Source organism: Phytophthora cinnamomi (assembly GCF_018691715.1).
Source record: "Phytophthora cinnamomi strain GKB4 chromosome Unknown Contig28, whole genome shotgun sequence".
Lineage (NCBI taxonomy): Eukaryota > Oomycota > Peronosporomycetes > Peronosporales > Peronosporaceae > Phytophthora > Phytophthora cinnamomi.
The window spans coordinates 334,210-350,339 of record NW_027150961.1 but is presented as its reverse complement, the minus strand read 5'-3'; the positions used below and the strand labels follow the sequence as shown (position 1 = coordinate 350,339).

At 56.7% G+C, this 16,130-nt stretch overlaps 2 protein-coding genes across 4 annotated transcripts; one reads left to right on the top strand and one right to left on the bottom strand.

Moving 5' to 3' along the window:
• Window positions 1-1,045: 1,045 nt before the first annotated feature.
• On the top strand, window positions 1,046-5,092 carry IUM83_14505 (ATP-binding Cassette (ABC) Superfamily; the record flags this gene model as incomplete). 3 transcript variants are annotated; one of them, XM_067939256.1, is made up of 2 exons in its annotated part: window positions 1,046-2,562; window positions 3,360-3,363. In XM_067939256.1, 2 exons carry the CDS (start codon window positions 1,046-1,048, stop codon window positions 3,361-3,363), a joined length of 1,521 nt encoding a protein of 506 aa, XP_067793627.1. The 3 variants fall into 3 exon arrangements, with proteins under 3 accessions (XP_067793627.1, XP_067793628.1, XP_067793626.1); XM_067939255.1 differs by having other exon boundaries at window positions 1,268-5,092; XM_067939254.1 differs by lacking the exons at window positions 1,046-2,562; window positions 3,360-3,363 and adding an exon at window positions 3,413-5,092.
• Window positions 5,093-6,707: 1,615 nt separating this feature from the next.
• Window positions 6,708-10,753, bottom strand: IUM83_14504 (ATP-binding Cassette (ABC) Superfamily; the record flags this gene model as incomplete). Its single annotated transcript, XM_067939253.1, has 2 exons — window positions 6,708-7,934; window positions 8,075-10,753. 2 exons carry the CDS (start codon window positions 10,751-10,753, stop codon window positions 6,708-6,710), a joined length of 3,906 nt encoding a protein of 1,301 aa, XP_067793625.1.
• Window positions 10,754-16,130: the final 5,377 nt, after the last annotated feature.

The following is a 16,130-nucleotide window of genomic DNA, read 5'->3' as shown; positions in this document are numbered from 1 at the left end:
AGAGGTTGGTCTTCTCGACGTTTGTACCTGGGATACATGAGTCTTCCAGTTGCTGCTAGCTCACGCCTTAGAACAACGTGCGCGTCGTGCCAGTTTCTCTCAGACGCAGGTTTGCCTCTGTATCTGTTACCGTCCCCGACTTTTGACAATAATTGAAATTACATGTATTTTACCAATACACGTATAGTTATATTTTATAAGGAATATAAAATAATCTCTTACCATTGTTGCGTTATTATTTTGATTGGTAAAGAAAATTGCTCGATCCTGGTAACTAAGCCAAAAACAATTATAATTCCATCTAGAAGACCACATTATTTCTGTTCATTATTTATTGTACTAATATGTAAACATAAAATGCCCACAATCAGATGGTCTCATAAGGAGGGTGACCAATTTCCAAGTCGAAGGTGGGTAGACGCGCTCGTGGTGGTGGAAACCCTGTGTGGAAGAACGAACTCGCTCAATGCTGCTTGATCCACCGGGGACGTGCTTGAGGGAGGTGACGGAAGGAAGATAGGGAACACTCCACTCCACTGCAGAAGGGCGACTTGGCGCTCGACGCGCTGGCGGACAATGCATCCTAGCTCTTTCTTCTACGCTGGTCATGGAAGATGGTTCCGAGTTGGTTGTGGTACTGAAGGTTATGTGGCTGGGTAAGCTTCGATGGTCAAGGTCTCTCCCATTGAGACATCGTCCTCCGTCTGCTGGAACTGAATGAGGTGAACCGTTAAATGGGATAGGGACGATTGCGGTGCATTCCCCGGCTGTTCCTTGCATATGTCACCTCGCTCCTCTCCACACCCGCCACCTGCCTTACCAACCTAAGGTATGCTGCCTTAGCTAAAGCCTGCAGTCGCTCCGCCACCGCGCGTGCTTTGATCGTGGAGGTCTCACTCTTGCATTTACCTCGGACACCCGAGGACCCCAGCGCCCGCCCGCCCGCCCGTTCGGTTGACCACCCCAGTCGAGCGAGACACCTGTTCCTCGCCACGGAATTTCGACTAGCAGCGTCCAAGCTCCGACCACGCCGACGGACTCTAGGATGAGTTTACTCCAGCCAGAGGCCAACGATGCCGGCGAGGAGGTGCCAGGCGTGTACCGCTCGCTCAACTTTCGCAGCCTGCAGGAACCGTACTCGAACCGCGGTGGCGACACCATGGCGAGTCGGTACAGCACTCTGCGCGCCGACAACTTGGAGACCATGCTTGACGGCGGTTTGGAGCGCTTTTACAAGAAGTACAACCACCTGTCGCGCAAGGTGAACCTGCAGTTGCCGACCCCCGAAGTGCGTTTCGAAAACCTGTCCTTCTCGGTTCAGGTACCCGAGAGTGTGAGCGGCCACGGCACGGTGGGCTCGCACCTGGCCTCCATCTTCACGCCGTGGCAGAAGGTGCCCATGATGACCAAGCACGCGCTTCACCCGATGACTGGTATCATCAAGCCAGGTTCCATGACGCTCATCTTAGCCAACCCCGGTGCGGGCAAGTCGACGTTCCTCAAGGCGCTGGCTGGCAAGCTGCAGGACAACTCCAAGACTGAAATTGGCGGAGAAATCCTGTACTCCGGTCTGCGCGGTAACGAGATCGACCTCATCAAGCTGGCAGGACTCGTTGACCAGACGGACAACCACATCCCGACGCTCACGGTGCGCGAGACGTTCAAATTCGCCGACATGTGCGTCAACGGCCGTCCGGAAGACCAGCCCGAGGAGATGCGTGACATCGCCGCACTGAGGACGGAGCTGTTCCTGCAGATTCTGGGTCTGGAGAACTGTGCCGACACTGTGGTGGGCGACGCGCTGCTGCGTGGTGTGAGTGGTGGCGAGCGCAAGCGTGTGACGGTGGGCGAGGTGCTGGTTGGCGGCCAGAGCCTGTTCCTGTGTGACGAGATCTCGACGGGTCTCGACAGTGCCGCCACGTTCGACATCGTCAAGTCCATGCGCACGTGGTGCAAGACGCTGGGCGGTTCCGTCATTGTGGCGCTGCTGCAGCCGACGCCCGAGGTGGTGGAGATGTTTGATGATATTTTGATGATCAACGAGGGTCACATGGTGTACCATGGACCGAGGACGGAGATCCTGGACTACTTCGAGGAGCGTGGCTTCACGTGCCCACCGCGCGTGGACCCGGCCGATTTTCTGATCGAGGTGACATCGGGGCGTGGCCACCGATACTCAAACGGCAGGGTTCCGAAGCAGGACCTGGCCGTCTCGTCGGAAGATTTCAACAACCTCTTCTGCCAGTCAAGCATCTACCGCAAGACGCACGAGGCAATCAGCAAGGGATTCAACGAGCACCAGTTTGACAGCCCGGAGGACTTCCAGAAAGCCAAAAGCGTGACGAATCTGTTGCGCTCGAAGCAGAAGTCGGAGTTTGGCCTAGCATTTGTGCCGAGCACGTTGCTGCTGCTGAACCGGCAGAAGCTGGTGTGGCTGCGTGACCCCCCACTGCTATGGGGTAAGCTGATCGAAGCGCTGGTCATTGGTCTGGTCATGGGTATGATCTACTTCAACGTGAGCTCGACCTACTACCTGCGCATGATCTTCTTCAGCATCGCGCTGTTCCAGCGTCAGGCGTGGCAGCAGATCACCATCTCGTTCCAGCTGCGCAAGGTGTTCTACAAGCAGCGCCCACGCAACTTCTTCCGCACGACCTCCTATGCGATCGCGGAGAGTGTGGTGCAGATTCCGGTGAACGTCGTCGTTTCGTTCGTGCTGGGCACGTTCTTCTACTTCATGAGCGGCCTGACGCGGTCGTTCGAGAAGTACATCGTGTTCTACCTGGTGTTGCTATGCTTCCAGCACGCCATCAGTGCGTACATGACGATGCTGAGTGCGCTGTCGCCGAGTATCACGGTGGGTCAGGCTCTTGCTTCGATCTCAGTGAGCTTCTTCTTGCTGTTCTCGGGCAACATTATCCTGGCGGACCTGATCCCGAACTACTGGATCTGGATGTACTGGTTCTCTCCGATTTCGTGGGCGCTGCGTAGCAACATGCTGTCGGAGTTCTCGAGCGACCGGTACACCCCAGCCCAAAGCAAGAAGTTCCTGGACAGTTTCTCGATCAAGCAAGGCACCGAGTACATTTGGTTTGGTATTGTTGTGCTGGCGATGTACTACTTCGTGTTCACGACGCTGAACGGTTTGGCGCTGCACTTCATCCGATACGAGAAGTACAAGGGCGTGAGCGTGAAGGCGATGACGGACAATGTCCCGGAAGAGGACAACGTGTACGTCGAGGTGCGAACTCCAGGTGCAACGGATGTTGTACAGCCGAAAGCACGCAGCGGTGGTCTGCCGTTCACACCGTCGAACCTGTGCATTAAGGACCTGGAGTATTTCGTGACGCTGCCGTCAGGTGAGGAGAAGCAACTCCTGCGCGGCATCACGGCCCACTTCGAGCCGGGTCGCATGGTGGCTCTCATGGGAGCAACGGGTGCTGGTAAGACGACACTGATGGACGTGATTGCCGGCCGCAAGACGGGTGGCCGCATCGTGGGCGACATCATCGTGAACGGCGAGCCGAAGAACCCGGCCAATTTCAGCCGTATCACTGCGTACTGCGAGCAGATGGACATCCACTCGGAGGCCGCTTCGATCTACGAGGCTCTTGTGTTCTCGGCCAACCTTCGACTACCACCGACCTTCACTAAGGAGGAGCGCATGAACCTGGTGAATGAAACACTCGAGCTGCTCGAGCTGTCGCCGATCGCGAGCGCCATGGTAGGGAGTCTGTCAGTCGAGCAGAAAAAACGCGTGACGATCGGTGTGGAGGTGGTGTCGAACCCGAGCATCCTGTTCCTGGATGAACCGACCAGTGGCCTGGATGCACGTTCAGCTCTGATCGTGATGCGTGGTGTGCAGTCGATTGCCCGCACGGGCCGCACGGTGCTGTGCACAATCCACCAGCCCAGTATTTCGATCTTTGAGCTGTTTGATGGTCTGCTTCTGCTGCAGAAGGGCGGCTACACGGCCTACTTCGGCGACCTTGGTGTTGACTCGGTGAAGATGCTCGAGTACTTTGAGTCGATCCCGGGCACGGAGCAAATCCGCCCGCAGTACAACCCGGCCACGTACATGCTAGAGGTGATCGGTGCCGGTATCGGCCGCGACGTGAAGGACTACTCGGTGGAGTACAAGAACAGTGAGCTGTACAAGTCGAACCGCGAGCGTACGCTGGAGCTGGCCAAAGTGTCGGACGAGTTTATCCGTCACTCGACGCTGAACTACAAGCCGATCGCGACGGGTTTCTGGAACCAGCTCTGTGCATTGACGACGAAACAGCGTCTCACATACTGGCGCAACCCACAGTACAACTTCATGCGCATGTTCCTGTTCCCGTTGTTCGCCATCATCTTTGGCACCACGTTCTACCAGTTGTCAGCCGGAAGCGTGAAGAAGATCAACTCGCACATCGGTCTCATTTACAACAGCATGGACTTCATCGGTGTCATTAACCTCATGACGGTGCTGGAGGTTACGTGCGCTGAGCGCGCTGTGTTCTACCGCGAGCGCATGTCGAACTACTACGGTCCGCTGCCGTACAGTCTATCGCTGTGGTTCGCGGAGGTGCCGTACCTGATCGTGGTGATCATCCTGTTCGTGACGATCGAGTACTGGCTGGTGGGTTGGAGTTCCAACGCGGGTGACTTCTTCTTCTTCATGTTCGTGTTCTACCTGTACACGTCAGCTTGCACGTACGTGGGCCAGTGGATGTCTGCGTTGATGCCGAACGAGAAGGTGGCGAACGTGGCTGTGGGCGCGCTTTCGTGTCTGTTCAACCTGTTTTCGGGCTACCTGCTGCCGCGCACAGCGATGAAGCATGGTTACAAGTGGTTCCAGTACTTGATGCCGTCGAGCTACTCAATGTCAGCGCTGGTGGGCGTGCAGTTCGGCTACAACCAGGACATCATCGCCGTGACGTCGAAGAACGTGACGACTAACATGACGGTGGCCCACTACATTGAGAAGACGTACGACTTCCGTCCGGACAGTCGGTACAACTTCATGGCTGGTCTGTTGGTGATCTGGGTCGTGCTGCAGGTGGCCATCTACCTCACGTTCAAGTACGTGAGCCACCTCAAGAGATAAGGTACCATACTGGCGGTGTGCGTGGTGCGATGCAATTGCTGATGGTCTGTTGTGCAGACTCTGTCGGTCTTGAAGGCCGTAGAACTAGCTAGTCTCAGCGTTACTTCAGTGTTTTTAGCTTTTTGATGCGAATACATGCATGTTGTTGTGAATGTCCGCCATCTCAAGCAACAGTTAAACAATCCTCCCTATCGAAGAAGTGAACAAGCTGAAACTCAAAACTATGCTGCGCTTCTTCTTTTCTTTTTTTCCTCTTCTTCTTTCACTAAGTAAGGACTCAAACAATAAATCAGTTGTCCACAATCAAGAACGAGCGGCCGTACTGTGATACAACTTTCCAGTGGAATGGGACCTGCAATCCCAGCGGTGGTATTAGATAACCCTCGCAGCCGGTTTTCAGCGTTTCGCGAGACGTTTTATTTTTATTTGACGGTTCTTCTTGTTTTACTGTAAGGATTCTTCTGCCAGACACCCGACCCCTATTATAAGCGTCACCCCTGCTCTCTGGTATCCATCCTGAACCTTCTCGGCGGGCACACAAAAGCGGTTCCCATCAATCTTCGGATTACCGTTGTATAGAAGCTCAAGGAATTTTGCCCCTTCACCCCTCAACCGTGAAGAACCACAAACTATGATGTTTCTGGGGTCCTTAACAATGAAAAAATATTCTGTAAAGGACCTTTGAAGTTGTGGATAAGGAGGGCATACCCGAATTCCCGTCCGATTTCTTTTGTAATCCTCGCTACGTCATTTAAAATGGGCTAGCATGACATGTTGCAGCATCCGATCAGAGGGTTGGCTACCACAAAGCCCTCCAAAGGATTTTTTTTATGGTAGCCAACCTCCTCAGAGGAACACCATTAGTGGCTACGCTGTCGAGTACATTCGCATGCCTTCGAGTCTTCTTGGCTTATACCCCGCTTAACTAATATTTGCAGGGCTGTTACTGGACGTTGCAAATATTGTGGCAACTCACAACTCCCAGAACGAAGGAAACGGCGTGGACTTACCTCAGGTGTCGCCGCACACATTAGCAACACCGGAAGCATTGTTGTGTCGTCTACTTTTGTAACAGAAGCCCCACCTGGGAAGGTTCAGGATGGATACCAGAGAGCAGGGGTGAAGCTTATAATAGGGGTCGGGTGTCTGGCAGAAGAATCCTTACAGTAAAACAAGAAGAACCGTCAAATAAAAATAAAACGTCTCGCGAAACGCTGAAAACCGGCTGCGAGGGTTATCTAATACCACCGCTGGGATTGCAGGTCCCATTCCACTGGAAAGTTGTATCACAGTACGGCCGCTCGTTCTTGATTGTGGACAACTGATTTATTGTTTGAGTCCTTACTTAGTGGAAAGAAGAAGAGGAAAAAAAGAAAAGAAGAAGCGCAGCATAGTTTTGAGTTTCAGCTTGTTCACTTCTTCGATAGGGAGGATTGTTTAACTGTTGCTTGAGATGGCGGACATTCACAACAACATGCATGTATTCGCATCAAAAAGCTAAAAACACTGAAGTAACGCTGAGACTAGCTAGTTCTACGGCCTTCAAGACCGACAGAGTCTGCACAACAGACCATCAGCAATTGCATCGCACCACGCACACCGCCAGTATGGTACCTTATCTCTTGAGGTGGCTCACGTACTTGAACGTGAGGTAGATGGCCACCTGCAGCACGACCCAGATCACCAACAGACCAGCCATGAAGTTGTACCGACTGTCCGGACGGAAGTCGTACGTCTTCTCAATGTAGTGGGCCACCGTCATGTTAGTCGTCACGTTCTTCGACGTCACGGCGATGATGTCCTGGTTGTAGCCGAACTGCACGCCCACCAGCGCTGACATTGAGTAGCTCGACGGCATCAAGTACTGGAACCACTTGTAACCATGCTTCATCGCTGTGCGCGGCAGCAGGTAGCCCGAAAACAGGTTGAACAGACACGAAAGCGCGCCCACAGCCACGTTCGCCACCTTCTCGTTCGGCATCAACGCAGACATCCACTGGCCCACGTACGTGCAAGCTGACGTGTACAGGTAGAACACGAACATGAAGAAGAAGAAGTCACCCGCGTTGGAACTCCAACCCACCAGCCAGTACTCGATCGTCACGAACAGGATGATCACCACGATCAGGTACGGCACCTCCGCGAACCACAGCGATAGACTGTACGGCAGCGGACCGTAGTAGTTCGACATGCGCTCGCGGTAGAACACAGCGCGCTCAGCGCACGTAACCTCCAGCACCGTCATGAGGTTAATGACACCGATGAAGTCCATGCTGTTGTAAATGAGACCGATGTGCGAGTTGATCTTCTTCACGCTTCCGGCTGACAACTGGTAGAACGTGGTGCCAAAGATGATGGCGAACAACGGGAACAGGAACATGCGCATGAAGTTGTACTGTGGGTTGCGCCAGTATGTGAGACGCTGTTTCGTCGTCAATGCACAGAGCTGGTTCCAGAAACCCGTCGCGATCGGCTTGTAGTTCAGCGTCGAGTGACGGATAAACTCGTCCGACACTTTGGCCAGCTCCAGCGTACGCTCGCGGTTCGACTTGTACAGCTCACTGTTCTTGTACTCCACCGAGTAGTCCTTCACGTCGCGGCCGATACCGGCACCGATCACCTCTAGCATGTACGTGGCCGGGTTGTACTGCGGGCGGATTTGCTCCGTGCCCGGGATCGACTCAAAGTACTCGAGCATCTTCACCGAGTCAACACCAAGGTCGCCGAAGTAGGCCGTGTAGCCGCCCTTCTGCAGCAGAAGCAGACCATCAAACAGCTCAAAGATCGAAATACTGGGCTGGTGGATTGTGCACAGCACCGTGCGGCCCGTGCGGGCAATCGACTGCACACCACGCATCACGATCAGAGCTGAACGTGCATCCAGGCCACTGGTCGGTTCATCCAGGAACAGGATGCTCGGGTTCGACACCACCTCCACACCGATCGTCACGCGTTTTTCTGCTCGACTGACAGACTCCCTACCATGGCGCTCGCGATCGGCGACAGCTCGAGCAGCTCGAGTGTTTCATTCACCAGGTTCATGCGCTCCTCCTTAGTGAAGGTCGGTGGTAGTCGAAGGTTGGCCGAGAACACAAGAGCCTCGTAGATCGAAGCGGCCTCCGAGTGGATGTCCATCTGCTCGCAGTACGCAGTGATACGGCTGAAATTGGCCGGGTTCTTCGGCTCGCCGTTCACGATGATGTCGCCCACGATGCGGCCACCCGTCTTGCGGCCGGCAATCACGTCCATCAGCGTCGTCTTACCAGCACCCGTTGCTCCCATGAGAGCCACCATGCGACCCGGCTCGAAGTGGGCCGTGATGCCGCGCAGGAGTTGCTTCTCCTCACCTGACGGCAGCGTCACGAAATACTCCAGGTCCTTAATGCACAGGTTCGACGGTGTGAACGGCAGACCACCGCTGCGTGCTTTCGGCTGTACAACATCCGTTGCACCTGGAGTTCGCACCTCGACGTACACGTTGTCCTCTTCCGGGACATTGTCCGTCATCGCCTTCACGCTCACGCCCTTGTACTTCTCGTATCGGATGAAGTGCAGCGCCAAACCGTTCAGCGTCGTGAACACGAAGTAGTACATCGCCAGCACAACAATACCAAACCAAATGTACTCGGTGCCTTGCTTGATCGAGAAACTGTCCAGGAACTTCTTGCTTTGGGCTGGGGTGTACCGGTCGCTCGAGAACTCCGACAGCATGTTGCTACGCAGCGCCCACGAAATCGGAGAGAACCAGTACATCCAGATCCAGTAGTTCGGGATCAGGTCCGCCAGGATAATGTTGCCCGAGAACAGCAAGAAGAAGCTCACTGAGATCGAAGCAAGAGCCTGACCCACCGTGATACTCGGCGACAGCGCACTCAGCATCGTCATGTACGCACTGATGGCGTGCTGGAAGCATAGCAACACCAGGTAGAACACGATGTACTTCTCGAACGACCGCGTCAGGCCGCTCATGAAGTAGAAGAACGTGCCCAGCACGAACGAAACGACGACGTTCACCGGAATCTGCACCACACTCTCCGCGATCGCATAGGAGGTCGTGCGGAAGAAGTTGCGTGGGCGCTGCTTGTAGAACACCTTGCGCAGCTGGAACGAGATGGTGATCTGCTGCCACGCCTGACGCTGGAACAGCGCGATGCTGAAGAAGATCATGCGCAGGTAGTAGGTCGAGCTCACGTTGAAGTAGATCATACCCATGACCAGACCAATGACCAGCGCTTCGATCAGCTTACCCCATAGCAGTGGGGGGTCACGCAGCCACACCAGCTTCTGCCGGTTCAGCAGCAGCAACGTGCTCGGCACAAATGCTAGGCCAAACTCCGACTTCTGCTTCGAGCGCAACAGATTCGTCACGCTTTTGGCTTTCTGGAAGTCCTCCGGGCTGTCAAACTGGTGCTCGTTGAATCCCTTGCTGATTGCCTCGTGCGTCTTGCGGTAGATGCTTGACTGGCAGAAGAGGTTGTTGAAATCTTCCGACGAGACGGCCAGGTCCTGCTTCGGAACCCTGCCGTTTGAGTATCGGTGGCCACGCCCCGATGTCACCTCGATCAGAAAATCGGCCGGGTCCACGCGCGGTGGGCACGTGAAGCCACGCTCCTCGAAGTAGTCCAGGATCTCCGTCCTCGGTCCATGGTACACCATGTGACCCTCGTTGATCATCAAAATATCATCAAACATCTCCACCACCTCGGGCGTCGGCTGCAGCAGCGCCACAATGACGGAACCGCCCAGCGTCTTGCACCACGTGCGCATGGACTTGACGATGTCGAACGTGGCGGCACTGTCGAGACCCGTCGAGATCTCGTCACACAGGAACAGGCTCTGGCCGCCAACCAGCACCTCGCCCACCGTCACACGCTTGCGCTCGCCACCACTCACACCACGCAGCAGCGCGTCGCCCACCACAGTGTCGGCACAGTTCTCCAGACCCAGAATCTGCAGGAACAGCTCCGTCCTCAGTGCGGCGATGTCACGCATCTCCTCGGGCTGGTCTTCCGGACGGCCGTTGACGCACATGTCGGCGAATTTGAACGTCTCGCGCACCGTGAGCGTCGGGATGTGGTTGTCCGTCTGGTCAACGAGTCCTGCCAGCTTGATGAGGTCGATCTCGTTACCGCGCAGACCGGAGTACAGGATTTCTCCGCCAATTTCAGTCTTGGAGTTGTCCTGCAGCTTGCCAGCCAGCGCCTTGAGGAACGTCGACTTGCCCGCACCGGGGTTGGCTAAGATGAGCGTCATGGAACCTGGCTTGATGATACCAGTCATCGGGTGAAGCGCGTGCTTGGTCATCATGGGCACCTTCTGCCACGGCGTGAAGATGGAGGCCAGGTGCGAGCCCACCGTGCCGTGGCCGCTCACACTCTCGGGTACCTGAACCGAGAAGGACAGGTTTTCGAAACGCACTTCGGGGGTCGGCAACTGCAGGTTCACCTTGCGCGACAGGTGGTTGTACTTCTTGTAAAAGCGCTCCAAACCGCCGTCAAGCATGGTCTCCAAGTTGTCGGCGCGCAGAGTGCTGTACCGACTCGCCATGGTGTCGCCACCGCGGTTCGAGTACGGTTCCTGCAGGCTGCGAAAGTTGAGCGAGCGGTACACGCCTGGCACCTCCTCGCCGGCATCGTTGGCCTCTGGCTGGAGTAAACTCATCCTAGAGTCCGTCGGCGTGGTCGGAGCTTGGACGCTGCTAGTCGAAATTCCGTGGCGAGGAACAGGTGTCTCGCTCGACTGGGGTGGTCAACCGAACGGGCGGGCGGGCGGGCGCTGGGGTCCTCGGGTGTCCGAGGTAAATGCAAGAGTGAGACCTCCACGATCAAAGCACGCGCGGTGGCGGAGCGACTGCAGGCTTTAGCTAAGGTGGCATACCTTAGGTTGGTAAGGCAGGTGGTGGCTGCGGAGAGGGGCGAGGTGGCATGAGCCCAGACGTAAGGAACAGCCGGGGAGGGCTCTGCAGTTGGCCCTATCCCATTGAACGTGTCACCTCACTCAGTGCCAGCAGACGGTGGACGATAATTTCCATGGGAGAGACCTTCACCCTCGAAGCTTACCCAGCCACATAACACTTTATCATGTGGGTCTTACTAGGCCATCTGCCAGTCAGCAATTATTTTTTTTCATGTTAGCAGAATAAATAATGAATAGAAATGATGTTGCCTTCGTGATGAAATTATAATTGATTTTTCTGAGGTTCCAGAATCGCAAAATAGTTTTAATATCAGCAGTAGTACATGTATCGAATTATTTACAAATTACTGATAATGTTCGTGCCATTTCAATTTTTATTTAAAAATAGCCAATCCAGCCGGTACTTTTGCCACGGTGCCCACCCAACACGAACCAGCTGGATTCCATCTGTCTTCGTGCCTTAGTGTTTTCGTGTCTTCGCGCATTGTTGACGATGGCTCTTGTTCCACGGTGTGAGCCACTGGAAGACGCAAATATCCCAGGTACAAACCTCGAGAAGACCCACCTCTTTAGCAAATAAGATACTCCTGTATTTCATGCGTGAATATAACGTTAGTACCAGCTCCAGCGACGGGATCGACGCCTACTGCTACGCTGTTTGTCTCTCAACCGCATATTTCGTGCTCGTAAAATTAGGTACAGTAACAAGGTTTTCATTGTAAAACGCGGAATGCTGATGTGTCTGGTGTTCCCGACTCGTTCCCGATTGCATCCAGACTATCCCGACTGATTCAGTCTCGTGCCAGACTCGATCCCGACCAGACTAATAGAACGGGAAAGTCGGGTAGGGTATATGCATACGTTTCGGTTAGTTTTCCTTGGAGAGGAGGCATAACTGGCCCGAAAGGCAAGCGGACTTATTCCACAAAGCTCAACCATATACAGTACACCACAGTCTTGCGCCGAAGGTGGTGCCGCTCGCGTTAACAGTATGTATACTGCACTGTAATATATATTTTAATATGTCTACATTTTAACTCGAGCGTCAGATACAACCTTGGGCGCAGACATGTATTCGAACGACTACGCCTCGGACGCATTCATTACTTGACCGGCGAGAATAATTTGATACATGATTTCGCAGTGTGCAGTGCACGCTAGGTATTATAATACAGTTTCGTTTTAAAGCGAGGTGCATTGCAGTCATTTAGTTCTAGGATTCCTAACGACCAGCAAATGCCCGTCGTCCGGCGCAATATAATCGCCGAACACTGTGCTGGTTATGCCCAGCACCTCTAGGTAGTACAGACTAAAAGAAAACAACACCCTGAGAGGATGTATATTTAAAATGCGAGCGCTTGCTTATAGGGTGCGACCACTACTGGGTGCTAGAATGCAACAGCCATGGGGTGGTTGGGCGAGCGTGGCATCCGCAATTGCACAATGAGTGGTGCGGAAATGCGCTTTAGACCACGTCGCGTAGCGTGCGCTGATTACCGTATCCTGCGTTGGGCTCCTACCCATTGCCCTCATCGATGACATCATAGGCCGCTCGCTCCGCCTCGTAGCCTTTGTCAACCAGCTCGGAGCCATCTTCCATTACCAGCGCGTATAAGAGCTTGGATGCATTTTCCTCCAGCGCGTGGAGCGCCAAGTCGCCCTTCTTCAGTTGGTGGAGCGTTCCCAATCTTCCTTCCGTCACCTCCCTCAAGCACGCCCCCTGTGGATGCGTCCTGCGACCAAGCAACATTGAACGAGATCGTAGGGATTCCACCGCCACGCACTTTTTCGCAGCCGTCTACACGCGCCATCATCTTCGACTTGAAAACTGGTCACCCTTCTGCGTCGGGTGTGGCACGTGCGCGCCAGGTCCTCCTTGCCGCTGCGGCGCAGCGCTCAATGCCGTCGGCGTATGTCGATCATGCCCTTGGTGATCATCACGGCGACGATGCCACCCACCGAGCAGTTTGTCCGTCTTCTCCTCAGCGCACCTTCACCCACCTCGTCGCCGCCGTTCAGGCAGCTCGAGTTTGAATGCGATCGCGTACTAATACTACCGGTGCATCGACCCAAAGGAGCCAAGACGAGGGATCCTGGTTGTATCCCTGCCCAAGTAAAAGTTGGCTCCAGCGCTATCACCTCTTACTTCTGCGTGTGGTCAAGCCGAGATGCTCCCTTGGCCTATAACCCTCTCTGGGTGAACTGAACGTGAGATCTGTGATGAAGTTAGGAGACGTGCAATCATTTCGCTGCATTTCGTGTGGGTGGTCAGCATTTCAATTTAAAACCCGATCTGGGTGGGTCATCGGAAATATCCGAGCGCTGGGATAGGTACGCAATGCTTGCACTTAACGTCGTGTGGGCCCTCGTGTAGTAGAGGCGGTGGATTCGGCCTCACAGCGTGCGGGGGGGGGGCAAAATGTCGTGACACTCGATTGTGCGTGGTGGAGTTAGGTCGAACGGATTCGTGTCTTCTGGTTCCTGAAGGCGAGGTTTCCTCGCGCGGGAGCCAGCGACCAGGACAAGGGCTAGTAACACATGGCCGCCCGGCAGAGGCACTGCATGGCCCGATGCACGCGGCGCCACCACATTTCCAGTTTTCCTCGCGACCAAGCGCTCGACCTGCCCCCCTAAGTCACTAGCTCTCGTCATGTTGGCTTCATCGACTTCGCCCATCGCTTCCTCGGCGCCACCGGAGCCGTCCGCTTTGCTGCCCGTGGCACCGACGCCCCCGAGTCTGGATCGCGCGGGCCCCATTTCTGCTGGCGTATTAGCAACGTCGGCCTCCTCCGCGCCCGCGACGACACAGCCCACTCCACCGTCGCCGTCGCCTGCACCGGTGCGTCAGCACGCGGATTGCGACAAGGAAGCGTGGGCAGTCGTGCACCGTCAGCGTCTGCGCCGCGTCGTCGACGACGGAGGAACCCGGTTCTCCAGCACGCCCAGAGCCCGCGGAGTCGCTCGCTCCAGCTGGCACCTCCGCACCGGACCCCAGCCCCTTCGCGGACGCAGCCGCGGCGCTCACCACCGATCCAATCGAAGCGGCCGCCGCGGCAGCTCGCGGGTCTGCCCCGCCCGTCCGCAGGTCCAAGTCGCGAGCCTCCGCCAAATCGCCAGCGCGCCACCGCCCTACGTGGGCCGCAACCAAATCTCCCGCTGTAGCTAAGCCTACGGCATCCACGGAGTCCATCTCGCCGACAGCGACCGGCGCGTCCTCTGCAGTCCTCGACGCGCCTACCGCCTCGACGGCACCGCCGATGGCGCCGCCCGTCCTGACGGTGTACCCTGACAGCGACAGCGAGTCGGACGCTCCGACACCTGAGTCCTCCCGGCCAGGTGTAATGGGAAATGAGACCTTCGCGCGTCCCGAGCCGCGGGGTCTTGCGCCCGTCTCTGACTCGCATGGAGTCCGGATGTCATGTGCAAGCGACCCCTTCGACCCTTCCGCTTTCTTAAGACGCTTCCGCGGTGAGCTGCGCGCTGAACCCGGCGCGGCCCGGGAAGTAGCGGCCTCCCGGTTACCGTCCAGATGACCGCCCGCCAAGCGTCATTCGCCGACGTGCGCGACTGCTCCTCGGCACCCAGCGGGCGGGTGGCAGAGTTACTTCGTGAACTTGTCCATCTCCTGGGAGGGGACTCGAATCCGGCCCAAACGGAGGGGCTGCCGGGCGGCGGTCAACCAACACTGAGCACCGCGTTCGCGTCGTGGTCGCAGCCTAACCACCGCGGCGCGCTGCCTCCGCCCGCCGTCCGCGAGCTCCGTGCTGCACACTTTGTGACGCCGGCAAGTCGCGCACGCGGGGACTTCCGCCCGGTGACCGTTTACATTCTGGCCGCGTATCGGCTCTACCCCACCTGCTGTCGCCCGAGGGACAGAACGAGACACGCACCTCGTGCGTGCTGCGCTGGCGGAGTCTAGCCTGCCTAACGTTTCTAGACGCGGCCCCGGTGTTAGCAGCCTTACACGGTGCCCGCTTTGGGCGATACGGGATTTCCGTCATGCACTGTCACCGCGCTGACCAGGAGGCGCTGCTCGCTGCGGGGTCTTCCGATGCGCACTTTGCTCTCGACTTTCACACGGCCCCGCCAGCGGCCCCGCCCTGCACGTCGTACTACGACCTGCTCGGCGCCGACCAAGGCCTGTCCACGTTTACGAACGCGCAGTGGTACGAGCCTATGACCCACGCTCTGTACCGCGTGCGCGAGTTTGTCTTCGCCAACATGGACGCAGACCAGGCCACTCCCCGAGCCGGGTGCAACGCACCCTCCATGAGGTCAACCAGCTTCTCGGTGCCGCCTTTCTCCATCTCTCCAGCGACTCGCCATATTGGTGGCGCGACTTCTCGGCGGCGGTCGGCCGGATCGACTTCAACTCCACTGCATGGTCTCTGGCCTTACACGCGCTGACACTACGGGAGCTGACCAACCGCCCCGGCGGCAGCAGCCACAGCAGCCGAGCGCAGCCCGGCCGGCCACCGCTTCCCGCACTCCACCGACGAATAATCAGTGCAGCCGCCCAAGCAGCATCCCTGCGCACATCCGGGCGCTGATCCCGCGCAACACCGCCGGCATCGAGCCATGCTTGAAGTTCTTTGCTGGGGGAATGTGCTCAGGGGGCACCCGCGCCCAGTGCGCCTCCAGAGACAGGACACACGAGTGGGGTGACCCGCTCCCCTCCGAGCTGACAACCTACATTACGGGGCGCTTCGGTGGCACCGGAGGTGGGGCCACGCGCCGCCCCGTCGCCGCTGAGGCGGACGAGGTGCCGCTGACTCACCAGCGCTTCGTTACCCAGACCCCAGCTGTAACTCAAATAGATTGCATGCTTCGGGCCATTGTGAGTCGCATTCCGGCGCGATGGCGTTCCAGCCCCGTCTCCCGACGGATACAGCCAGGCGCCTCGTCACAGTTTCTTCAGCGACGTGCGTCAGCCCCCACTCGGGGGCACCCCTTCGCGTGCCAGCCGGTGAGAGCCTGTTGTCGCCGAGGTATGCCACCGTGGAGCACCACCCGCGCCACACTGTACGGACATTGCCCCCGGTTCACGACGCGAGTTCTGCCAGTGAGAGGCCCCGCGCCACGATCGCGGGCCTTGTCACCGAGAACTCCCCTTACACACCTG